Below are 26,678 nucleotides of genomic sequence, written 5' to 3' on the forward strand. Positions count from 1 at the left end.
TCATGTTGTTGATGGTCATTGGGGCATATACAAGTTGTGTTAAAATAACATTACAGATAAATACATTAAGTAGGGCAACATAATTAAAAAATGTTTACCTGTGTGCTGACAAAATCAGAAATCCTAGACAATCTCAGACTCTTGCTCCAAAACCAGCAGGTGCCAATTTAGTAAATCCCAAACTGTTCCTCTATATGACTAAGTTTCAGATTTAAAAGATTACCATCCGATTGGTCGCCGCCTCAGCCCACCCAGTAACCACTGGATAAATAAGCAGGAGTCGAACGTCATGCTGGACTCTGTGTTCCTTGTGTAGTCACCAGGTGTGTGGCTCTTGACTGAACTGGACTACAGTCTCCAGCCTGCAGAGCTCCGTGTGTGAAACATGCTGACTCAGGGATTTGTATTGTGACAAGTGTTTAGCTGAGCTTAACAGGACTGGGAGGTTTGTCATAGAGCCTTCTTCTATTGATAATATGTGTGACTGCATTTCAGAAAGAAAACATATATATATACATTTACTATATTATCATAACATAAAGAATGGTTTAAAAGTCTGTTGGGGGGTTACATCCTCAAATCAAATACAACATTTTTTTCTTATGATATTTTTATGTAAGAATACAAAACGTACTGTACATTAAAACACAGTCAAACACGAACAAACAATAACATGTCCACAGTCAAAAGTCATTGCACTTGGGTAGTGTCCCTCCTGAGATGCTCCACATGCTCCGGCTGAACGTCTTCCCTTCTTTGTGTACTTTCAGGGCATCGGCTGAGCGCCAGCTTCCCCCACTCAGTGACCATGTTCCTTATCTCCTCCTGAGCCTCCTCAAGGTGACGAGCCTGTGGGGTCCACCTCAGAAAAAACCCTGAATGTCAAGACATGGGCTGGTGTCAAAATCAACGCTTGTTACATCAAATCCTAGAATCGTCAAAGCTAGCAACACGACTCTAAATAATGACATCATCGGTTGGCGTTGGAGGAGCATCATGGCTAATACTAACCACAGGTCAAAAGATGTGATTACCGCTTCTGAAAACTTGTAATTTCTGTCCAAAATGTCATTACCTTCATCAATTTGCCTTATTAGAAATTAGTGGGAAAATGTCAGAATTAGCATATGAATTCTTAAGTTTGGGCCCAAAATGTGTGTGTCAAGTGGATGTTTGTGTCAAATCGGAAGAAATTTGCTCCATGCCAGATTTACAAGTATAACCAAAAAACACCAAAGTTACCTCTCCACAGCTGTAGGGCCTGAGGGTGGACCGAGGGCCAGATCGCTAGCTCGGTGGGCTCATACAGGGGGTTGGAGTAGCAGTCCCTCTCCCTGGGCCTCAACAGGGCCCGAAACAAACAGTGAGTGTTGTCCGTCACTCCCAGAGCGCACCTGAGAGGCAAAGAGTGAGGCGGACGGTCACACAACACCTGAAGTTGGTTTGGAAGAATGAACCGGTTGAGAGGGTCTGAGCCTCGAGACTGACCTCTCCTGATGGCTGCTACACAGGAAGGTGCCGTAGTCGGACGCGTAGGCCTCGGTCGCCAGCCTCAGGAGCAGCGCCTCAGAGAAGCCCAGTGCCAGAGGGAACTGACGCCACAGCTGCCACACGCAGTCCAGCAGCAGCAGGAAGACCGGGGACTCCTGCTGGAGGCGGGCGTGGGAGTACGCCGAGTGGGCACAGCGCTGCCGGAACGGGTGTCCTGCCTGGAGGGAGGAGCACTCATTCATGTCAACATGCATACTACACTGTACTGGTCATTCTCTGAGTCTATTCCAACTCATCAAATGGGGATTGTGTCGGGGCACAGTTGAAATACCATCACGTACGTTATCGATCAATATTGTACAACTTGTGGCTCTTCAGTCTTGTCTGTTTAACTCTGAAGCAGCAAGAACAACGGTGCTTCATATGGCTTCATCTCAAACACACAAGCATACACACACAACACACAAACACACACATGACACACACACAAACACACGCTCTCACACACAACACACACAAACACACACATGACACACACACAAACACACGCTCTCACACACAACACACACACACAGACACACACACACAGAGAGGATAAGGCTCGCAGAATCAGTAACTTCTTTTAAATCACTTCTTAAAACCCATTTTTATAGAACAGCTTTTATGTGATCTAGGCCTTTTATGCAGAACTTTGGTTCTCCTATTTTAGTTTGTCTGTTTTTTTATTTTTTATTTGAATTTTAATATATATTTTTAAATGTTATATTTGTTTCTTACTATTCCATTTTTTTGCCTTGACTCTCTGTCGAGAACTTTGTAAACATTGTTTTTAAAGGTGCTATATAAATAAAGTTATTATTATTATTTTTATATTTATCTCCTCATTCAATTGATTGTGAAATACCAGCCTTAATGAGATTGTTTTGTTGGTTATTGACAACAGTCATTTGGTTCTTGTGTGGACAAAAAAAGGGGGTTTATATTTTATATTTAAGGATGGCGATGAGAAAAAATTAGTTCCCTCTAAAGTGTTGAGAAATGCTCCACGGGAGGTAGAATTGTTAGCGAAAGGAAACATTTGTAAACGATGGATCAATGAGGGCCAACGCTGGAGGGAAGCGAGTTTGTTGAGCGCTCCATGCAGCACACTAAATATGATGTGTGTTTTATTTCTGAAGACATTTCCTGTAAAAGGGTCGAGTGTGGCGCAATATCCTTGAAAGAGATGTGGTCATAATCACGTGTGAGATTGTGCTTGACAAGGTCGGAGCTCCGCTCTCCTTTTGAGTCTGAACTGAAAGCAAAACGATCGTTCATAACTCCATGAGACATGGAGATATTTACTCTTGGGGGACGGGACCCTGGTGCCAGGTTCATGTGTCTCAAACTATTTATGTTTACATTGTCCAATCTTTTAACACACACTTACAGACACACAAACACATGCACGCACACACACTCACACACATACAGAAACACACAAACACATCTACGCACACACAGACACACACAAACACATGCACACACAACACACACAAACACATGCAAAAACAGACACACAACACACAGACAAACACACACACATACACAAACACACACACATGACACACACACTAACACACACACTCGCACACAACACACACACACCCACTCACAGAAACACACAAACACATGCACGCACACACACACACACACAAACACATGCAAACACAACACACACACAACAAACACACGCACACACACACACGTACCTGTACCCACTCCCTCTCCAGCAGAGCCAGGAAGCCCTCCAGTGTGCGTGCCCATGGGTCCATGATGAGCTGAGCCAGAGTGCTGATGAGCAACGTGGAGTCGGTCCCCTCGGAGCCGTGGACCAGCACCGAGTGGCCGTCCCTGCACACAGACCCACAGCTCAGCGCGGCTCCTCCTCCACGTCTCATACAAGGCACTTGCTGGTGCTCACATCACTTGTTATGCTGTCCCCATGTCATTACATGCATTTTAACATCGTGAGATGAAACTTGATTTAATCTGAAAGTTCAGCCGTTGCAATACAAAGTGAGAAGAGTGCAAATATGAAATGTATAAGATAAGATAGAAGTCTATAAAAAAAGGTGCGAATCCAAAATGTAATGTGAGCGGCAAAAAGGTCCCTAGACATGAATATGCTTTTGACAAGAGTGCACACCGACTGTGCTGTACACACACGCACACACCCACACACACACACCCTGGGTGTAGTTCCTACCTCTCCACACACTCCGCCAGCAGGCCGGCGGTTGACAGGGCCGTTTGGACGTGAGACAGCCACTTTGAATTCTCCAGCTTACTGAGCCACCGGTCCATATTGTGGGACTGGTCCCCGCAGGCCTCCACCAGCTTAATGAGACTCTCCTGCAGCGCTTTACCCCTGCACACACACACACACACACACACACACACACACACACACGGGGCGCTTATAGTTGGATGGCACACGTCGGCGTCATGAGACAGTGAACGGCGTGGACTCCCTCTCTCGCCTCTCACACTCACCTCTCCATCTGCCTGTGCAGTCTCTTCCAGCTGCTGTAGCACGACTTGGACTCGAACCCTCCGCCCGTCATGCGAGCCTGCAGCGCCTGCTGACCGGAGCGCGTGTCGATGACGAAGCCTCGGTCCGAGCCGTCAATCACAGCCCGGAGGAGGTGCTCGTCCTCCATGCAGCGCTTCCCGTTGGCGCCCGTCAGCGGCTGACTGCTGCGCATGATGACCTGAGGAGTGATTGGTGCGAATCGTCGAGGAGTGTTTTTTCACGTGTGAAGCGCGTGCCGGCTGCTGGAGGAACACGGGAGCGAGCGCCTCACCATGCCGTTCTTCCTGTGGTAGTAGCAGAGGACGGGGAAGCGACCCCCCTGTCTGAATTTGGCCGCCTTTTCCAGCACGTCGTCCCCGGCGTGCTTGGGGACGATGACGGCTGGAGGGTAAGAGGGACACACCCGGTAGTCCCTGTTCACGGTGCTCAGCCTCCACCGGTCATGCTGAGAGAGAGAGAGAGAGAGAGAGAGAGGACCATCAAGCCTGGTCACAGTGACCCGGGACTGTTCTTTAATAGGCGTGGGCCGTGTAACCTGCACATTCAGTCATATTCTTTCTCGGTGTCGAAGGATTCTGGCGCTACAGGAAGCAGCTCTGACGGTGTGTCCACCTTCCTCTGTGGAATGTGTTCCAATTGTTCACTCTTAAAAAAACTAGAGGGCCTTTATATAATTAATTGTTACACTACCTTCGCCAAAAGTGCCAAAGTGCAGCATGGGGAACACGGACAACACCCCTATATTTGTTTGAGAAAAATAAAGCCACTGCCAGGGGGCAGTTATCTTATCTTAGCGAGCCGGAGGGGACACAGCTCGCCAGGATCGGTCAAAAGGCAAACAAGCATTTGGGATTTTTGGCTTAGAAATAGTCTAAACTAACCGACTCTCTGCATGTCGTCCTGCTCCTTCTAAACTCCCTTTGACGAAACCTCAACCACAAAGACTCCTGGCAGGAGTCAGGTGACACATGCAGGCTCCCCAGGGCCCGCCTGATGACAACCAAAGATACATCCTGCATGTTCTGGGAATATCGTGCCTGTAAAACATCTGCAACAACGCTGCCCATGAGGGTCCAACTGTCGCCGTAGCAACACGCTATACTCCCAGAGGAAGACGACCGTCTACTAAGCGCGAATGCAGTGCTGCGTGCAGCACATTCTGAGGTTCAGGGGAAACTAATGAAAGCTAAGCGACAGGGATATCCTGAGTCTTGACCCAGGAATTCAATTTCCCCTGCATGGCATTTTTGTTAGTGTGTGTGTTACAACAAGCTCATGAGATACAGGGTGTTGATATGTTGCTTACAAGCTCCCTCATTTGGCTGTAGTGCTTTTCGGGGGACGAGAGGCCCCACTGGTCCTGCAGCCCGACACCAGAAGGTCTGTAGAAGAAAGGGTACATCTCGGACACACCGTCCAGACAGGACAGGGTCTGGAGAAAGTGAGAGAGGGTGTTGTCGTCATCACTTAGGAAGAGAATGTTATCAGAAAGCGCGGACGCCGGAAGCTGGGAGAAAGGATTCATATAGGATTATTGAAGGATTATTAGAATATGCATTGCACCTCGATGGAGCGAGCGATGTTGAGGGACTGCTCCATGCCCGGGATGTCGAGATGGAGCACGCGCAGATCTTTACACTTGATGGTAATGGTGCCTGAGGATCCAGACATCCTAGACACACACACACACACACACACACACACACACACGCAAAGACAGTTTAACTTGCAGCAGCAGAGAAAGGAAGGTGAACCCTCCTGCTGCCCCAAAAACAAACACCGAGTGGTTCCAGCAAGATGCAGAAGCAGCTGTTAGCGGCAAGCTGCGGGTTATGAACTTGACACATGGCCACACAAATGTGATGTCCAACCTTTGACTGAGGCCTTCAGTACAGAAGGGGCCGGAGTGGGCCAAAAGGTTTTCCACACTGGTTAAAAAGATTTGAGGAACAATGGAATTAGACATCAATTAGACATTCACTGGAAGCTCTCTATTAGTTATGTCGATTAGTGTGAGTATTTGCATGTGACTATGATACCTATAGTTTAAAAAAAGGTGCTATACTGATCCATAAACCCTTATTAAATGCTGTAATTAATCATCATTAAGGTGGTTCACTGGTTTCTGATGAATCTAATGTTTTGGGGCAATGTGAAAGCAAAACTGTGTCCTCCATTATATTTTTTTGTGACCACGATATACTCATCGAGTGGTTCACGTGAACACTTCCGGTCCTCAGTGTCTCACCTTTTCTCGATGGCATCGACGTTCCTGAGGAGCAGCAGCAGCACCTTCCGACCGCTGCCCTGCTCCCTGTCCGAGAAGAGCAGGTGGTGCCCGGTGATGCACAGGGTGCCTCGGCTCGGCGGGTGCAGCGGCTGTCGGAGCACCACGTCCTCCACATTGGCGGTCTTAATGTGCTCGGAGAACTCCATCAGAATAAAAAAAACACTCCGCTGCTGAACGCGACACAAGAGGCTCGATCACTTCCTCTTCTCTCTTGAGAGAAAATGAAAGCTCCCTCCTCTCTTCTCGACGACACAAAGACGGAAGTCCTCGTTTCCTGAGAAACAGCAGCACTGAGATGTGTCACATATTGCTGGTAAAAGTTTCACACACACACAGTGTCGGCCCCTCACCCCCACACACACTCTGGGGGACTGGTGCGCGTGTTGTATAAGAAATGGCCGCTAGGTGGCAGTATACTCAAAAGGAAGCTGGCGCTGAACTTGAGAAACATTGAGTTTGGTTTAATGTCGGGTTGATGGAGGATTTGAGTCTCAATAATACTCAAATTACAATAAAATGCACTATACTTTTATTGCTTCAATTGTAGCCCACATCAGTGATTATAATCAGCAACATGTCAAAGTAAAAGCATTCACGTGCAGAACTCCCTATTTTAATAAGTTAAAGGTTATTTAATTGGTATTGCTGGTGTAAAGACTGACATCTGATTTCTACATTTAACTATAGGACATTTTAAATTAATGTTGGTGGTTTATTTATTTCCATCATATTCTGAAAGTTGATCAGTTTTGTATTTAACATTATCCACATAACAATACACACTTATATAAATGTAGCCCTTTAAAAAAGTGCAACGTTTCTCTCTTTTAATGTATTGCAGTACAGTAGTTGAATTCAACCACATACATTTAATATAACCTATTTAAGTTTAATTTTGAACAACTTTATGAGTATTTCCATTTCATGCTTTTTAAAATACTTTGGCTCTATTATATTTCAAAGGGGGATATTCTTTTTACCCCACTGCATGTATTCCTAAATACGCCTCTTGTGATAAAAAACTTCGTGTAATTTATTGTCATATTATGTTCATTTAGTAGTTCTACTCCTGTAAAGAGTGCTAAATAAATCAATTTGACTTACTTACTAAATATAAAGTTCAGAGCCAACCACAAATTAAAATGTTTATAATAGGCCTACTAATAAATAATAATAATACATTTAAATAAAGAAATAATAGTAGTGTAATAGGGTTATACAATAATGGTTCCGCAGTAGTAATTTGCCTGCAATAATTCAATATGATAATCTTTCATCTTGAAATGCAATCATATCGAGCTGAACTCATAAATAATAAAAATTAGGCATGTTGATGTTGTCTCTATGGACCAAGACAATAGTACTTACTCCGCTTTTCATTTGTCATTTATTATACACGATGAGGTTATTTATTTTGGACTATTTTAATATTGAAAACATCGCAAGAGGAGACATTCAATGCAGGACGTGTATTGGAGTATTTATACATTATTGTATAATGCTCCTTGCACTTAAATGATCTGGTCACTGTAACTTCCCAAATAACTGCATTTGCTTCATTAAATTGAGAGGGCACAGGTGTACCTCCTTTTTTAAAATTTGCAATCGTCATGTGACAAAGCGACACTTTGTTGTAAGCTCTCATCTCAAAGAAGTTGGAGTAAATCCGTCTTACATAAACAAAAGAAAAGTCTCTCGCAGATCCAGCCCCCGCGGCCTGGCGGCCCGGTGGGCGGTCCCTCCTCCTTATCGCCCTATAAAGGAGGCGCGCGAGCGTGTTGCGCTGCAATCAGCACGCGCTGCCAAGCCAGAAAAGCGAAGCTCGCGCGAATTCCCGCCGCCGATGGACTTCAAAGCGTTCGGAGAGGACGAGTCCTCGGAGGGCGACGCGGTGGACCTGGACAGCGTGAAGGCGCTCACGGAGAAGCTGAAGCTGCAGACCCGCCGGCCGTCCTACCTGGAGTGGCAGGAGCGGGTGCAGAGCCGGCCGTGGATGGAGAGTCCCGCGGCGGACAGCCCGGGCTCGGAGGCGCGGGGCGCGTCCACGCCGGCGGTGCTGAGGAACGAGGACTCGGAGCTGGTGGTGCGCAACATCTGCGGCTTTGAGACTATCGATGATGCTCTGGACTTTCTGAGGAATGAGCTGGTGAGTGACTTATGAGCATCTCATGTTACCCCCCCCGCCCCCCCCCCAAATGTATTCCACTGGAAAATAATTCAATTTAGTTTATTTTATATAGCTCAATATCACACATTACGAATTTGCCTCAGCAGGCTTTACAATCTGTACACATAGAACTCCCTGACCTTTGACCTCACATCGGATCAGGAACAACTCCCAAGAAATAAAAAAAAAACTTTCACGGGGAAAAAAGGGAAGAAACCTTAATTAGAACATGAGTGTTATTCATATTGGTGCAGAGTATTTGCCAAAGTTCCTTGTGAATGTTTGTGAAATAGATGTCTATCACCATACCTTGTCACCCCCTTGCGTGCAACTGATCTGATTTATGCATGAATGCCTGATTTAAATGAGGGCTTGGCTGTGTTGTCCTCGCAGCGTAAAACAACAACACGATGTGTGTTTTCTCACAGCCCGCACACGATGACACAAAAATATATTGTATAAGCTACGGGAACATCCGAGATCCAAATGTACCCACTTTATCTCACTACCCCCTCCCCTCACCCATGCTCCCCTCCTCCAGAGGGACATGCAGGTCCAGGACCACCGCCTGGCCCGGCAGCTGATCGGCCTGCGCGGTGAGATCCACCGGCTCAAAGTGGAGCAGGTGTGCAAGCGCCACAAGGAGATGCTGGACGACGCCACGTACCAGCTGGAGGAGTGCGGCGAGGAGTCGGACCTGCTGTGCGACATCCCCATGAAGGCCGCCTTCGCTCTGTCCACGCCGCTCAAACATCTGGGCCTCACCAAGATGAACATCAACTCCAGACGCTTCTCACTGTGTTAAAAGAAGAAAAAAAGAAGCCTCTTGTTCGGGCCTATTCCCTCCTCGGGAGCTGTTGATAGAGTGAGGAGTGACGCTGCACCTTGGATAGACGTGCATGAGGAGGCCTCAGTGTGTGAAGGGCTGTGGGGGAACACCCTCCTGCTGGACGGAGCCCGCTCTGCGGGTGACTGTTCACGTTAATCAGAGGAGGTGACGGCTTCGAGGCTAGACTGAGATGCAAACAGAGATATAGAAGCTTTATATCTCATGCCAATGATTTCACAATGTCAAAACAAAGCGTGCCACGTGTGCCAAGGGAGGGAGGAAACGGCTACGGGGAGAGTCGTCCTGTGTTGCTGAAAGCTTGTCACGGAGGATGAAGCTCACTCCGGAAAAGAAGAAGGGAGCTTCATGGCAGGCCGGAACACTTTAAATCAGTGGTTCCCAACCTAAATTTAAATGTATGTGCTTTTGTGCTGAGGTGTTTTTTCCTGCTCCCACACTGTACCCCTCTAGGGGCATAATCTGGTTTTTTTTTTTCTTTCTCTCCTCTCTTCCCTCATGTTATGCTGTAATCTTCCAGTATCTGCCTGTAATTTCCCGCTTGCGGGATCAATAAAGTATACATCTATCTATCTATCTATCTATCTATCTATCTATCTAGGGATCAGGGTCCCAGACAAGGGGTCGCAACATTAATCTTGTGAGATTCTGATGGGATTAACCAGAACAATATTTTCCCACAGTCCTTGCCCTTAAAAAAAAAAAAAAGACAGAATAGTTCGTCTCTTCCATCCTTCGGTTGAAATTGTTACATCACTTGATGAGGGGGTGGAAGTAGTTTTATTTTAGGAGGTCAAAATGGAAAAAAGAATGGTTGGGAACCACTGCTTTACATCACTCATACCATTTTTGTGTCGTAAAAAAAAAAGTATGGCACATCTGGTCCGATAAAGAAATTGTTCAGAAACACTTTAACGTTAAGCAAGACCTTGGACAGAGCGGTAGCGGCCTCCATCCGGGCACTGGCCCGACCACTATCCCCAAAGGAAGTGGGAGGTCACACGCAAGCATTCTTACTCCTCTTTACAAACCCAATACATCTTAATATCCTCGGCAGTGCAGTGACAGGAGGATACGGCCTCATGCTTTTTATTTCCCATCACAGAGCACGGTTTAAGCATATGGCTGGACGGCCACCAAGTTGTGGCTCTGGCTATTTCGGGCGAGTCAAGTGGTTTATTTTATAACTTTATATTATGAGCGACAGGATGAATGAGATCTTTTCGCTTAATAATATAATAACTGTGTTGAATGTAAAAAGTAAAGAAAACAACTATAAGCGTTATTGTTAAATCATGCTTCTGTAATATGAATGTATCTGTCTGACAAATGATAATAAAGAGAAATGCCGTAACATTCAAATGTTTTCTTGCACATGCAACACAATATTAAAGAGACTTTACCGGATCTCTTCCGACTGGTTCTGTGCATGAGCCTCTTCACCCTCTACCATCTTATCCAGGCCAAACGTCACCACGCGCTCCATCCCCTCCGCCCTCGGCCCTTAAAGCCGTCCTGCACAACAGTCTCGTCTTTCCTGCCACGAGACATTCACAACCGCGTAACATCCAAACATAAGAACGTGGCCTCGGAGGGAATTTGCAGAACCACAGACATTGTTGCACATAATTATAATCAAACAAGAAATCACGTACGCCTCGACGGGAAGCGGCTGCAGACTGGTTGATCCCACTGCGGCATACCTCAGGACACAAGTGAGCTCATGTGTGACGTTAGAGCTCCGCAGTGGACGTGGATACCGTATGGAGGAGGCCCCGGGGCCGAGGCTTCGGACCCCGAGGCCTCCGTTCTCCAGGCGAGTGCATTGACGACAAAGCTCCCATGCCACTCGGCTCTACCCTGGCAGATAGTTTCACTTGAACTCTCCCCTCATATCATACCACACGTCATCGCGTATTGCGGCGTTTGTTTAGAAACTAAACAGACTTTAAAAGCGCCGGCTGTTCGAACCAGCTGCAGGCGGTTCGACGGCGAGCGTGAGTAAGCATCAGCAGCACTCGCTCACAGGAACGAGGCCAGCACCTGCATCGCAAAGCGGGGTCGGTCGGAGGCTCGGAAAACTCTCTGATAGTATCTGGATTTGATTGCGTAACAGAATCTGATTTCCAACCACATTTAGTCGTGTAGCGACAGCTGTGGTCCAAGGGGAACTAGGAATGCCCTTAAAGGCCCAGGAGGCCTACAGCGGATCTCTTGAGATGGGGAGGCTCTTTTATCTTTCCATCGTACTAATGAGGAATGTTTTCCAGATTAATCCTGACCTCAGAGAAAGATACAATACAATGGATGTTGTGTTGTTTAAACTGAAACACACATCACTATCAGAACCCCTGAAACGACCTCACTCTCCCTTCTATATTTACGCTCTGCGGCTGTAACGGAAAAACAATAGTGTTGCTCAGTGTCATCGAGTGAGACTTTAATCGACGCTGTGGCAGTCTTCTACACGCACACGTCTGTGCACTTCCTGTAGTGTTTGGACTGACTTCCTGCCGGTGCGTGCTTTGTAGCAGCAGCCGTTCACCACAAGAGAAGAGACGTCAGATAGCAAATGCAACAGCAGGCTTCGAGCGTGGATGCGCTCTGAGACCCCCGACTCACGGCTCCTCTCGGGGGCTCATCGTGGCCGCAACGTGGCCTCCTGTTAACTTTTGGTTGACATGAGGATTCGTAGGAGCGGTCGTCCACTGATTTCTCTGTTTTTACTCGTTCAAGTGATGTATGATAAGTGACTCTTGACTTTGTTGTGAACAGTCTATTTTTAAATGGCTCGCTGGCCACAAAAAGAACAAATACAAACCACATGTGTGATTGACAAATACAGTATCACCTGGTTGTCTTCATATCACACCTGAGGCCTGAGACCTCTACGGAGGGGACACACGCCTGACATCAGAGACAAACTGTTTGGCATTAATGTTAATGTTATACAATATAATGAATTATAAAACTGCTGAGATCAGTGTGAAGCTGTTTGACATCTTTTCAAGTTCTTCAGAATAACTCTGGACCACCAGCTCATCCTCACTCCTCAGGTTAAAGCACAGACGCACAGATGCTCCACATCAATGTTAAACAATACAAACATAACCTCACTGCATTTCCAGCTGTATTGGAAACATCTCTGGGCGAGGTGCTGCCCTGACCCCTTTACTGCCATGGAGCCTCTCACGTTGCTCCTGCACACACACACACACACACACACACACACACACACACACAGTGAAGCACCTGCTGCAAGCCGGCAGAGCAACCCTCAACCTCTCAACGACAGGAAGCTGTGTGAGCCGCCCTCCTCCTGTGCAGACACACATCAGCACCTCTGCAGAGTGAGATAAAGAGAAGCAGAGGATGACACCTTCACACCCGGGCTGCAGCGGTGACACGCACACTTTTTGCTAAGTCGTTCTTTTGAGAATAAATAAGACAAGTATTCAAAAAAGAATATCTCTATGGCGGCACGGGGAAATCTGATATTGGACGCTTGAAGAGACATTTCATATTTCAAGAGGTACTTTTTAAACTTGTCCATCAGTGTTACATACGTTTAGAATATCAAGAATGAAAGGACTAAGGGAAACCGTTTCCCGATAATGATCACATGTGTTATATATAATATGCTGCATCAATCAGAAGGTTTGTTCAGAGTTGAGAACATCTTTTGACTTTTATAAAATATATGAAATTTAGAGAATAATAATATCCACTCCCAGACGTCGCTAAAATCCATCGACTAAAGGTTAACACATATTCAAATGCTGGTTGTGTAATTTTCTCTCTTGATAGAAATTAGTTTTACAAAAAAGACCACGTAAGGGCAATAAGTTGCTTTCTAATTGTAATACAAATATGGATCTGGATCTAATTAATACATACAAATAAAAAACAATTATATATATTACATTACATGTCATTTAGCTGACGCTTTTATTCAAAGACGTAGCTACAGGAAGCAATTCAGGGTTAAGTGTCTAGCACAAGGACACATCGACTAGGGCGGGGATTGAACCACCAACCCCCCGATTGAAAGACCTGCTAACCACTGACACACAGTCATCCTTATATATATATATATATATATATACTGTATATACACATCAACTTCAGGGATGTATGTGTTTGTAAATCCAGCTGTACCTTTATGAGAGATAAAGTGATGATGAAGCACAAAAACTCAAGTGAGTTTAAAGCGTCACATGTTTTGCTGAGAAAGAGCAGTTTCTTACCCTACTGGCCTCACTGACACAGACAGACTGCTCACAGCCCTCACACGACCATCCACATACCCATAATGCTCTGCAAACGATAACAGTCATCAGTATTTGTTTCGGAAGGCCGTCAGCTGCAGATCTTAAAGGGAAGAGGGTATAGCCCCTCAATGGAAAAAGCTAACTATGTTTGTATGACTCCCTGAGTGACGGCCAGTAGGCGTAGCAGTACTGATGATAACATTTTTATTTTTAAACGTCTTCATACCCCGGTGGATTACTGTGATGTCGTTCCTCGGGGTCGCGGTACAGTGGCGGGTTGTTATTGTTGTTGCCGGGTCAGGTCTCTCCAGATCCTTCTCACAGCTCTGAGCCCTTGCTGCTGCGATGAGCCCACTGACCCTGTCCTCACAGCGGCCCGGTGGAAGCCAAGTGAGCTTGAGCAAGCCCGTTCGCACAGTGCACCAGTGTAACACACAATACGGCACACGTGTTGCTGGCTTATAACAAGATTAGTGTTTTTAGAATTTTATAGAGCCTTCAAGTCTGTGATTTGCAATGCAGCAGGTTTGTCGTCACAATGCTGCGGTGTGATTTCAGTTGACTCGTGTGTGCAGGTTCACATTGGAGCCTTAAATACAAGATTTTAAAAGTGTCACCCTTTTGGTCTCCAGCCTGATTCGCCCGCCGAACCTCCATTTTGAGGCCTTCGGTGACATCCGATTAAAAGCAGTTTTCCGGAAACGAAAACATTTTTTGTCCTCTGTTAGTTTTCATCCACCAACCAATCTCAAAATATAATAAGTTTTTCTTTTTTTAATCTCCTTTGTTTTCTCCTGTTATTGTTTTCATGCCCGTATTTAAACATTTTTAAAAATGCAGAGCACGATACCTGAAAACGGCTGTCGAAACAGAACAAAAGAGACGCCTAACTATTATCTTATGTTATGCTACATGTTGATGCTCGTCTTAATATCTGAAATTGCAGAAAAGATGGGATGCAGCTGCAGTTCGGACAATTCAGACGGAGAGTGGATGGAGAACCTGGATGAAATCTGTGAAAACTGTAACTGCCCCATCCCTCCCCAGTCAAGCAATCCAGTAAGTGTCCATGTCAGCACGTCACAAATCACATGAATGGCTTTGTGTGGTTGGGTGAGAAGCTGTGAACATGACATGTGCTCCCACAGTTCATTTCACCTTGTGTAAGTGATGTCACCATTACCTGGTGGGAAAACAAACAAACTGTTTGTTGCGTGTTTGAGTCCAGAAGCCTTTTAGGAAGTTCTCTTGTGTGCGAGAGTAATTATTCTCTCAGTGGTTTGTTTCCTCTGCAGAAGTTAGCCATCTGCGTGTGCCACACGAGGTCGACGCGTTCGGCCTGGGAGACAAAGTGAAACTGTTACCGATGACATGCTGCTGTGAATGTGACATGAGCCTCGACTGCAGGAGTCTTCTATTGTTCTTTGGAAAGCTGACAATAAGTGTGTGGTCTAATCTTGTTGTTCCCTCACTAGTACACAGGCCAGCTGATTCCATACCCATCGCAGCATTCACCTCCTTCATCTACTTTACCAGGTAACTCGACACTGTGTTTGTATCTGTGCGTTTCAGTGTCGTCGTGAAGTAAAGTACAGAGGTAGCAACATGTACTAAAACAGAAGTATAAGGTTAATGATACAAACATAATAAGTGTGTGTGCTATAGTGTGATTAAATACATAAAGGGAATTATATTTACATATATTGGAAGTACATTCATTCGCTTTTTAGTTTTGGGGTAAAATGTTTAAACTGTTTGCCTCATTGTTGATGTATTTAATGATATATATATATATATATATATATATATACAGGACTGTCTCAGAAAATTAGAATATTGTGATGAAGTTCTTTATTTTCTGTAATGCAATTAAAAAAACAAAAATGTCATGCATTCTGGATTCATTACAAATCAACTGAAATATTGCAAGCCTTTTATTCTTTTAATATTGCTGATTATGGCTTACAGCTTAAGAAAACTCAAATATCCTATCTCTAAATATTAGAATATCATGAAAAAGTATACTAGTAGGGTATTAAACAAATCACTTGAATTGTCTAATTAACTCAAGACACCTGCAAGGGTTTCCTGAGCCTTGACAAACACTCAGCTGTTATAAATCTTTTTTTTTACTTGGTCTGAGGAAATATTAAAATTTTATGAGATAGGATTTTAGAGTTTTCTTAAGCTGTAAGCCATAATCAGCAATATTAAAAGAATAAAAGGCTTGCAATATTTCAGTTGATTTGTAATGAATCCAGAATGCATGACATTTTTGTTTTTTTAATTGCATTACAGAAAATAAATAACTTTATCACAATATTCTAATTTTCTGAGACAGTCCTGTATATATATATATAAAATCTGAATCAAAGGGATTCAAACACGCAGCACACACCATAAGCTTTGATTATATTTTACCAGTCACATTTGTGAGTGAAAAACTATCCCCTATATATTTCATCTATTTTTTTTAATCTGACACAAAATGTGCGATATTCCTCCTGCAGCCAACCTTGTGGAAGCCATATACAGTTATGAACCCAACCACGATGGAGACCTGGGCTTTGAGAAGGGAGACAAGCTCAAGATCATCAACAAGTAAGCTGCTGATTGACATTCAGCAGGTCGACAGCTTGGTCGAACGATTTTTAATAATGTTTCAGCTCCAGGCAAGAATGTGTACGGCCCACTTATCCCCACGGCACCTGGAAGGCCTCGACTCCTAAGTTAGTGTGTGAGACAACTCCAGTACAGTGTGTATGCAGCCAGATAAACCGTGGGCGTCCTCACCGACTATGTTTATTATCATTTACAGCATTTCACCTTTCTGACCTGTTGCAGTGGCTCCATGTTTCCTCTCTCTCTCTCTCTCTCTCTCTCTCATCTGTTAACTGTTGAATTAAAGCAAAACATCTCAAGAACATCATGTAATTGAAAAGAGTAACAGCCTATAAACAGCAAACTCTAATGGGGTTTATTGTCGTTCAATCAGGATTGTATTTACCACAGAGGCTAAAAGGTCATAACCTCTGTAATATGCATGGACATGCTGGGGGAGTGAAGATGAGATATATGACATGTGTTCTATATTTTAGTATAAATAATTGAACACTTAACTGGATCAATCAAATATGATTACATTTTCTTTTAATCAGTTTTTTGCCTGGAAAATTACTTTGAAAAATAAGATCATTTTGATTATAGGGAGAACTATGCCTCTGATGAAGGTCAACGCTCTAGACAGTGTGGTGAATATTGTGTGTTGCTTGTAGAGAGCATCTACTCCGTGTCTTCTGCTGATTTGTGAGATTTTCATGCAGTGATCATGCATTCTGAAGGTGTACTTATTCATCCTAGAACATCTTTATGTCCACTCACTCACTCACTGCTGTCTCGTTTGACATCCAGGGAGGATCCAGAGTGGTATTTGGCCGAGTCTCTCACCACAGGCCAGCGAGGCTACATCCCCCACAACTTTGTTGCAACGACCACAGTGGAGACTCAACCGTACGTCACACAGGAAACATGAACGCTCTGCTCTCGACGCCATGCCACTCAGCCTTCACAGCCTCGTGCCATGCCTGCCGGGCCCCCGGGGGAGGGGAAGTGGTTACCTCGAGGTGTGAAGCATGTTGTGTGTTTGTGCTGCAGGTGGTTCTTTAAGAACATTTCTAGAAACGAAGCCACGAGGCTCCTCCTCGCTCCTGGGAACACGATGGGCTCCTACTTGATTCGAGAGAGCGAGACAACCCAAGGTGAACATTTCTGACTCATTTACAGCCGACAGACAATCAAACTCTCTATTTCACAAGGTTGTTTCTCAGAAGTATATGTATGGCCTTACATAGATACTCATTGACACCAAGATCTGAAATGGATCTGTGACTTCATGAAATCAGAATGTGACACGCAAGCCCTCCAAACCAAATGTTCAGATATATCAAGCGAAATCCTCTCACGTTAGAATCTGCTCCCTCTTTGTTCCAGGGTCCTTCTCCCTATCAATCAGGGACTTGGACCACAACACCGGTGAAGGAGTCAAGCACTACAGAATCCGCAACCTGGACAGCGGCGGCTTCTACATCACAGCCAAGATCTCCTTCAACTCGCTGAAGGAGCTCGTCCAGCATCACTCACGTGCGTGCAGCCCGTCGATGGGGCGAATAAATTTCGCTGTCGGGGGGGGGGGGGGGGGTCCTCATGGGTGACAGTCTTTAACCTGTCCCCTCTCTCTCTCTCTCGGTCGTCCAGGTGAAGCGGATGGGTTGTGCATGAAGCTGATGAAGCCGTGTCAGTCGAGGGCCCCACAGAAGCCCTGGTGGCAGGATGAGTGGGAGATTTCCCGCGAGAGCCTGAAGCTGGAGAGCAGGCTCGGAGCGGGACAGTTTGGAGAAGTCTGGATGGGTGAGTGACAGGAAGGACAATGTGGGGATGTTCAATCATTAAATAGTTATTTTTCTATTCTGTGCACGGGAGTTTGCTTCAGTTTACACGGACACATCCCTCTCTGCTCAGACACAAACACTGCACATACAACCTGAGACACGACAAAGCGAACAGCATCATCACCCACAGGACACGTTTTGTCAACAGCTTCTTCCCTGCCACAGTCAGACTGATGGCAAAACAGAACTATTGAAAAATGTGTACTATCTGTGAAAATGTGCAATGTTCCAATCTGTGCAATATCCCTACATAACCTTTCCCTACCTCAAAATGTGCAATATCCCCATATAATTGTCCCCTTTCCCCTCTTTCTTTTCACAAGCTAGGACCAGCACTCAGCACTATATCTATTTATTAACCTCTGCCCTCTCCTTTTTATGTTGATAACCTGTTTTTAAAAACTGTACTTAATACTGTATATTCCTTTACCACCTTATGTACAGTGTGTTTTTTATATTTGTTCTGTTTATTATTATAGTGTGTCTCTGTAAAAAATCTTGAACCTTGAATACATCCCATGCACAAAGCCCAGTTGCTCGATGGCGTCGTGGGCTCGCCACTTCGCCAGGGTTTTTCTTTCTGCAGCGTGTGCAGAAAAGGTTCCTCAAAAAAGTTGTAATTGTAGGCTTGTATGAGCTGGTTAACTGGAGAAGGATGAGAGGTATTATCCCCGTTATGCAACATCACTCAAACAACATAAATATAAATTTCCAAAGACCTCTGAATAAGAAGGCAACATGTTTTGATCACAGGGATATAAATTGAAATAATCTTTGCTAAAAACCCACTTATTATTCAATTGGCCGGGTATTTTCCATCCGCATTTGCCAGCACAATTCAACGTCCCGAACCACCACTGTACTAGAGATAAACATCGCCAACCATGGAACGTGTCGTCATTTCACAGCCACTTTCTATTTACAGTATCCTCTTGCATGGCGTCTGGCGTTGTATTCGTTTCTCGGTCCTCATCCAAACATTGGTTCAGGAACATGCTCGAGTAATGGGACCGCCACTTGCTGTGAAGTGTTTATTGGTGTAGATTAACATGGAAACATGGAGGAATGCTTTGAATAGCTAATGTCTTCTGTACCCTTGAGCCTGGTGTGAGCCACTCGCCCACTCACACCGGGCGTACGACCGGGTTCAAGACTGAAGACGGGTTGGCTGTGGGTTTGATTGGCATGTGGTCGTGAACCAGATCTGCACCAGATCCTGTTTGAGTGACAGTCATGTGGAGCTGTTTAGCACATATTTACTGTAATTATGAATCCTACAAGCTGGGATGACAGCAGTTTGGGTTTAGGTTTACTTTCTAACACAGTGTAGTAGTTAGTGAATGTGACAAGATTGTGTTGGCCGTGCTAAAAGCCTGACTTTGCTTCTCTCCTGACATTTGGTTTGGTTTTTGGTTTGATGTGAAATAGCTCAAAACCTATTGGGTGGATTAACACACATATGCATGGTCCCAAGAAGATACATCCAAATGACTTTGAGCATCCTCTGACTCTGTGTTTAGCCCCATCATCAAATTTAAAATTCCAATCACTCAAAACTTTGTTTGGTGACCAAATATCTGCAAGACTAATGACTTTCCTACCATCTTAGCCATTGTACGTGCGTGACATCAGGACGTTCACGAATAAAGACCACGCCAGCAGTGATACGGGTTTACAGTTGGTTTATTGTCGAATAAATGAATGAAGGGATGATTATGTCTGGAACGAGAAGGGTCGTGAAGAGCGGGTTGGAGGGGTGCGATTGGAGACTGCTGGCGTCTGGTGGTTAGAGGGAACGGCAGGGGTGGAGACTCGTGGGTGGGGGTTGTCTCTTCTGAAGCTCTGGCGGTGCAGAGTCCCCCGTTGTTCCCGTAGTCCTGTAGTAGAGAAATGGGAAGACAAGAACAGGGTCGGGAGGGAGGGATGTCGCCGCTGAGACGAAGAGGGCGTGAATAGGTGCGACGTGTTTAAGTACCGATGGCTCGAATGATTGGCTGAGTGAGGGGCGTGGTCTTCCTTCCTGAACTATGTTCTGTAAAACCTCATTTAGCACCGTTGACTCCAAGTCCTTTTTGTATCAATTTCTTTCAATAGCCTGCTGATGTCTACATGTATGTTTTCAGGTATCTACAATAATGATAGGAGGGTGGCTATTAAGAAACTGAAGATAGGCACAATGTCGGTGGAGGCCTTCCTGGCCGAGGCCAACATAATGAAGAACTTGCAGCATCCACGCCTCGTCCGACTCTTGGCCGTTGTTACCCAGGAGCCGATCTTTATCATCACGGAGTACATGGAAAACGGTGGGTCGAAATACTTTGTACGTGTCACAGCCTGAGGCATTTAGCTAATAACACCCACCATCACAGGGGAAGTTCAGATAACGTGGGTATTTCTGGGAAATGAAAGCTCATTTGAAGCTAAATTAAAAAGAAATCCTTTTGTCATCGAACCAACTCGTTTCCGTTTAGTGTAGTCATCTGGAATATGTCTAAGCCTGCCTGAAAAGATTCTGTCCACAATCTGCAGCCTCGTTTTCCTGAACACTAAAGGCGGTGTCATCGGGGTACGGTCGACGCCTCGAGCGCAGACACAGAAAGGACTTTATCGACAGTGGTGCGCTGTAGATGTTCAGGACCAAACATGTTGAACTTGTATCAGACTACGGGTGGCAGAGCACATCCTCCAACTAAAGACGTGGGCTGCACCATGCACTTCACCCTTTTCATGAGTCATCGTGTTTTCAGGCTTGTGCTCCACACCAGTGACTGGTGAATTCGCAGAACCACCTCCTTGCATACCTGTGTGTGGTGAAGGAAATGCTCTGAGACGCACATTACTGGAACAGCATTGCACGATCATCACCCGCGGTGGCACTTTAATGCTGTGTACAGCTGCGAGAGCAAACCTAAATAAGGGAGCGGAGTCCTGAGTCTTACCTCCCGAAGCACGCTGCCCTGCTGAAGTGGCCTGCACTCTGATAGGCTATTTTCAGCTTCCCCACACACCGCTCCTGTTTTCAAAACAAACATGAACTTTCACTTCTTTTCCGGGCTCTTCCAGACAGGTTGCTGGTGTTTACTCACTGAGGGGACGTCTCTACTGGCCCAAGGTGCATGGGTGTCAAAATAGGAGAGGGTGATTCACCAGGTTATTGTTCACCCACAACCTTTGATGCTCCTTCCCAGAGTCTGTATTACGCGTGTGCATCAACAGACACTCACAAGCACACGCACACAAATATTTCCGGCACTATAACCGTAACAAACTTAGTTGATGGCCGTTTGTACAGCATCGTGCCAACGGCTCTCACCCTCCCTTTTTACTGCGACTCACGAACACCAGTAACCCAAATGGGGTAATGGTAAAAGCTGCAAACAACTTCCCGGACTACAGACTTTCTGCCCTGCAATAGTTTATTACACACAATTGCAGCCTCCATGTTGAAGTGATCCAGTATCTGTTTCACTTTGACCTCAAGAGTTTTTTATTTATTATTTCTCTCGAGGAGGAACAACACAAATGCATAGAGAGATGCTGTCACAAGCAGAGCAACAGCCTTACAGCTGTATTGAATGGAGTGCCTTTGTATGGTCCTGTATAAGTGGCCTGTAAACCACCAGCAGCGGCTCTGCGTGAGGCTGCCTCTTTGTCCGCTGTCCACGTGTGGACAGGACACAATTGTTGCCTGTGTTGTCAAGAGAAAGGATGGCTCGGAGTTCCCGTCTTTTCCGTTTGTCCATTTTCAAAAATGATTATTGGAGGCAACAAAGATGGAAAATAACAAGCATGTCATCCCAGCTTCCCTTTGTGAACTTGAGAAAGAGCGTTCCTCCGGCTCTCAGACTTCAAAAGAAGTCTTCCGGACTTAAGCAGAGGAGGAAAGGCCTCCTCTTTCCTGGCACAGTCATTCCTCTTATTTCCTTTGGTTTGACTTGCATGGCGTGCAGACGTATTGTTCTCTGCTAATCAAACTCGACACAAAGTCTGCTGTCAGAAACTATGCATCAACCTGACAGATGCTCCCGGCACTTCCTCACAATGTTATGTTCCATTATTTGAAGTGCTATTCTTGGGCCAACTGTCTATTTATGTCTGTGGGGAATCAAAATGTTTTTGGACCCAAGGAAAATATCATCAGTCTTCTAGATAGAGCATGAATTCAATGTTGTTTTCTAGTTAATATTAAAACACGTTGTTTTGTCATTTGTACATAGCTCTTTCAATAACAATACAATGGACGGGCGTTAGCTGTAAGATTAAGAATGTACTTGTGGCTGTTATCTAGTTCATGATTTGCAGAAATAGATTACTACTCCACCGCCTGTTGTTGCATGATTTGTAATATGAATTCATATTGTTCAGCAAAATCTTGAATATTGTTTTTACAGGCAGCCTTGTCGATTACCTGAAAACAACGGAGGGAGGCAATGTGCCCATGAACACACTCATAAACATGGCGGCTCAGGCAAGAAATCTTGTATTTTACTCCCTAGAAATGTTCGTGTACTCATATATCCATATCCATTTACCAGATTACCTTTTTATTCCTTCCTATTCTCCCATCTGATCCTCATAGACGGGAAACTGGCCTCATTGTAATGAGGCTTACACTCAACACTAATCTTATAATATCGACACAGCTGGATGGGTGTGTGAGCAGAGCTGCTTGTGTATTGTGATGAACCTTGGTCCAAACATGTTGGCACAAATAAAGCTTTGGTACGATCAAAATGCCTGAATAACAAAAAAAATCGGCCACACGATCATTTTTATCTACTCAATTAAAAAGTGGGAAATGAGGGCACGGCGAGAAAACCTGATAGTTAATGTACATTTCTCTTTCATCCATGTAGAGTAAGATGCTCTGTCAAGGTGACGAAATGACAACCATCGTGTCCTGTCACCCATTTGAAAGTTAATGTTGTGAATATAAAACCTGACGTAAGGACGGCTCTTGTCATCGAGCCAGATGTTTGGACATGCAGGTTGGACTGCAAGTTAAAGGGTTAGTTCAGCATACACTTTGTATTGTTCTAGCTTGAGAGTTACTTGGTTAGTTAGTTGGTTCAATGTGAAGCTACAGCCAGGAGACAGTTAGCTTAGCTTAGCATAAAGACTGGAATCGGGGAGAAAGGTAGCAATTCATCTTACCACCTAAAGCTCACTACTTAATGTGTACTATCTGATTTTTTAGTGAGCTTTAATTGCTTGTTGGCAGATTAATTTGTACCTTTAGGCAGAAACAAGGTAGCCCCTCCGCCTCCTGTTTCTAATCTGTTTGCTCAGCTAAACTACTAGCTTCAGTCTTTTTTTCAGCGTGAATATAAGAGAATGATGCTCTTATCGAGCTCTTTAAGCAACACAGTGAATGCGTATTCCCCCAAAATGTTGTTCTCCAATCACGCTTGCAGGGCTCTCAAGTGTCACGCACTAACCCTAACCCTGATGGAAATGTCTCACTCTTGCCTGTCTTCAAAACTTGAGAGCCCTGCGCTTGCATCTGCTTCTCTAAATTGTAAATGCCAGGAAATGAACTTTGACTTAGGCCGGCATGAATTATGGGTGTGGGAATGGAAAATACAGCCACAGGAAGACAGACTGAAATTTCAAAGTCTGACAAGAAAAAAGATTCTTGAGCCGGAAGTAAGCCATTTCTCTCGGAGGGCGGAGAGGTGGGGTTTAAACAGAGCTTTGTGGTCGACATATTTTACAGAAAGATGCTTTCAAGCTAATCGTCACGCACAGATAGCATTAGCGGTAGACGTGCTAAGCGAGTAATTCCAACTGTTATGTGATGTACCATCAACATTCAAGTGATTGTTGACCTATAGGACACATCCTCATCCGAGCAACAACAGAAAAACTAATCTATAGGAGCTTGACTTTTTACTCAAATGTACTTTAGTTACCGGAGAGTAAAGCTATATCTAATTCAATGAATGCTAAGTAATAGTTTAAAGTTTCAGATTGAGTCACATCCCAATCAAACGGAGAGCAAAGAGGTGTTGAGTTGCCTGAGAGTGGACTCATGACGACAGTAGACGTTTCTGACAGGGACAGACGTACATCTCACGTTTCTGACAAAACCCCCAGGGTCAAACGAAACCTATGTGATAGATGCCTGAAATATACACCGCTGACCCAGAAAAACATGGAGAGTTAGATGTATAAACAAACACACAGTCACAAAATATTGTGTTGTTTTTTATTGTAAATAGTGTGTACTTGTTGCCCTTGCACATTCCTGCTGAGCATTGCCACTTTCATTTCACTGCACACCCTGTGTGTGTATGTGACAAATAAAACATCTTGAATCTTGAATCTTGAATCTTGAAAAGACACAACTGTGCTGTGAGTTCTGTCGAAACTCGAGATTCCTCACAAACCAAAAGCTGATTGTTTGAGGTGACGTATCAATTTCCCTCTGAGGTCTGCCTGGCAATGTAGAAATGATTCATGTAGTTTTGGATTAAGTCAGAATTACAGTCACTGGAATAATCAGCCAGTCTGCAGTGTGAGGGAAAGGCAGACCTGCAGCTCTTCGTATCAGGAAGTAGAGCAGACTTGTACCTGGGTGTTTTACGGAGGTGATAGGTGCTAGGAAAGGAACTGACCTGGGGAAGTGGTACACTCTCATCCAGTTCATCTCTCCAACATACATGAATATTACACAATTGCAAAACATACACGCTGAACACACTGTCACAGGGCTTGTCTAATGGTGTGCTGCCCCCTGCAGGTGGCTGACGGCATGGCTTTTATAGAGGAGAGAAATTACATTCACCGAGATCTGAGAGCAGCCAATATTCTGGTGTCTTATGAACTCATCTGTAAGATTGCTGATTTTGGACTGGCGAGGCTGATCGAGGACAACGAATACACAGCAAGAGAGGGTAACGCAAGCTTGCTGAAATCACTGACATCACATGTTCTTTTGTGCCTGCATGGCAACCTCATTTCCAGGCCATAAAATGTGTCCTATAAGTATTAATTGTGTTCATGTTTGTTTTGAAAAATAAAGTTTCTTCATGTGTTAGGTGCAAAGTTCCCCATCAAGTGGACAGCCCCAGAGGCTATTAACTACGGCACCTTTTCCATAAAATCGGATGTGTGGTCATTTGGGATCCTCCTGACAGAAATAGTGACATATGGACGTATACCGTACCCTGGTAAATACTCATGCCTGTGTATCAGTATCATTTTAGAACATCATCAAATCACCAAACAGTAATTGCTGAAAACAGCTGCATATATGATCTCCTACATGGTCCTGTTGTTCAGGTATGTCCAACCCCGAGGTAATCCAGAACCTGGAGCGGGGCTACAGAATGCCGAAGCCAGAAAACTGTTCAGAGGGACTTCATAACATCATGGGTCAGTGCTGGAAGGAAAACCCAGAGGACAGGCCCACCTTTGAGTACCTGAGGAGCGTTCTGGAGGATTTCTTCACTGCCACAGAGAGGCAGTACCAGGAAGGCTAAAGGCAAAGCCATGTGAACATGGATTGTGTTTTATTTGTTTTTGAAGAATATATATTTGCCTTTATATTGATAAAAAGCTGAAATCCCAAGATTGCTTTGTTTCTGCACCAAACATATGCCAAAGTGGCCTCTTATCTCATGTGGAACTGTGCACATTGGAAACTCCTGTAACAGCTGGATCACAGCAGAACCAATAAGAGGAAGAAGAGTGAAGCCCATGCAGCCTGAACTGCCATGCAGCTGAATGAGTATAGCTGCTCTGCCGGTGCTCATTATTAAGATGTAAATAGCATCAAAGTGTTTAGTCTGTGCAGTTTGATACATGTTGCTGATATGTTTCATGACACAAAAAAATACTCAGATGCGTTCTGTAAATGTGTAAATTTCAATCATACTGCATTCTGGACACCGTTTTGATCTTGTATGCTGTTGTCAATCCTTTCCCAAGCGTTCCCAATAAATAACAACCAATCAAAATATGTATTTGTGATCAGTCTTTCAATGATATTGAGCAACAGTGATTACATGTTAAATAGGTGCTCAGCAGGACTGTACATTTGTAATACAAACGTATTACAAATGATGCATTGCTATAAATTAAACAAACACCAGTAGACAAAAGCAGGTTAATAAATAAATAAAATAAAAATACTGCATATACACATTAAATGATCAGTTGTGATAATCTGAACAAATCACATAAATCAATGTAATAATGATTGCATTGTAGCCTATCACTTTATCTATACACTGTCTATATTTAATATTTAATATTTTTGTATTGATTTGATTTGTCATTGGTGTTGTGTGTTGTGTATGCATGTGTGTTGTATATGTACATATATATTTTGTTTTGTATTTTACTTTGTATACTTTCATCCCTGTTTTTATATTTTGTGTTTTGTTTTTTATTCTTGTGTGTTTGGTTTATTGGTGCTGCTACTGTTTCGACAAATTTCCCCTTGGGGATTAATAAAGTATATATCTATCTCTATCTATCTATCACTTTATTGTGGCATCGCTCCTTGTGACTCCACGCGAGGGGAGGAGACTCTGTCGCCCCCTGTTGAAAGCAGCTGGCACGGCTCTCCGTTGATTGGACGCG

General features: G+C 44.5%; 3 protein-coding genes across 4 annotated transcripts; 2 read left to right on the plus strand and 1 right to left on the minus strand.

Moving 5' to 3' along the window:
• Nucleotides 1-598: 598 nt before the first annotated feature.
• zgc:154055 (uncharacterized protein LOC556036 homolog) lies at nucleotides 599-7,027 on the minus strand. Of its 2 annotated transcripts, XM_056426446.1 has the most exons (11): nucleotides 6,315-7,027; nucleotides 5,938-5,994; nucleotides 5,630-5,738; nucleotides 5,373-5,498; nucleotides 4,338-4,511; nucleotides 4,027-4,244; nucleotides 3,740-3,901; nucleotides 3,243-3,384; nucleotides 1,489-1,709; nucleotides 1,243-1,394; nucleotides 599-875 (listed from the first exon to the last, which is right to left on the minus strand). In XM_056426446.1, the coding sequence occupies exons 1-11, from the start codon at nucleotides 6,500-6,502 to the stop codon at nucleotides 691-693; spliced, it is 1,734 nt and encodes a 577-aa protein (XP_056282421.1). In that variant the 5' UTR covers nucleotides 6,503-7,027; the 3' UTR covers nucleotides 599-690. The 2 variants fall into 2 exon arrangements, with proteins under 2 accessions (XP_056282421.1, XP_056282422.1); XM_056426447.1 differs by lacking the exon at nucleotides 5,938-5,994 and having other exon boundaries at nucleotides 6,315-7,026.
• A 1,105-nt stretch (nucleotides 7,028-8,132) lies between these two features.
• Nucleotides 8,133-10,724, plus strand: fam167b (family with sequence similarity 167 member B). Its single transcript, XM_056426847.1, has 2 exons — nucleotides 8,133-8,502; nucleotides 9,065-10,724. The coding sequence occupies exons 1-2, from the start codon at nucleotides 8,200-8,202 to the stop codon at nucleotides 9,326-9,328; spliced, it is 567 nt and encodes a 188-aa protein (XP_056282822.1). The 5' UTR covers nucleotides 8,133-8,199; the 3' UTR covers nucleotides 9,329-10,724.
• Nucleotides 10,725-12,776: 2,052 nt separating this feature from the next.
• Nucleotides 12,777-26,330, plus strand: lck (LCK proto-oncogene, Src family tyrosine kinase). Its single transcript, XM_056426846.1, has 13 exons — nucleotides 12,777-12,902; nucleotides 14,588-14,700; nucleotides 15,117-15,177; nucleotides 16,152-16,242; nucleotides 17,053-17,151; nucleotides 17,296-17,399; nucleotides 17,632-17,781; nucleotides 17,896-18,048; nucleotides 20,213-20,392; nucleotides 22,481-22,557; nucleotides 24,832-24,985; nucleotides 25,130-25,261; nucleotides 25,374-26,330. Exons 2-13 carry the CDS (start codon nucleotides 14,593-14,595, stop codon nucleotides 25,571-25,573), a joined length of 1,509 nt encoding a protein of 502 aa, XP_056282821.1. The 5' UTR covers nucleotides 12,777-12,902; nucleotides 14,588-14,592; the 3' UTR covers nucleotides 25,574-26,330.
• Nucleotides 26,331-26,678: the final 348 nt, after the last annotated feature.

Source organism: Pseudoliparis swirei, chromosome 11 (assembly GCF_029220125.1).
Source record: "Pseudoliparis swirei isolate HS2019 ecotype Mariana Trench chromosome 11, NWPU_hadal_v1, whole genome shotgun sequence".
Classification (NCBI taxonomy): domain Eukaryota; kingdom Metazoa; phylum Chordata; class Actinopteri; order Perciformes; family Liparidae; genus Pseudoliparis; species Pseudoliparis swirei.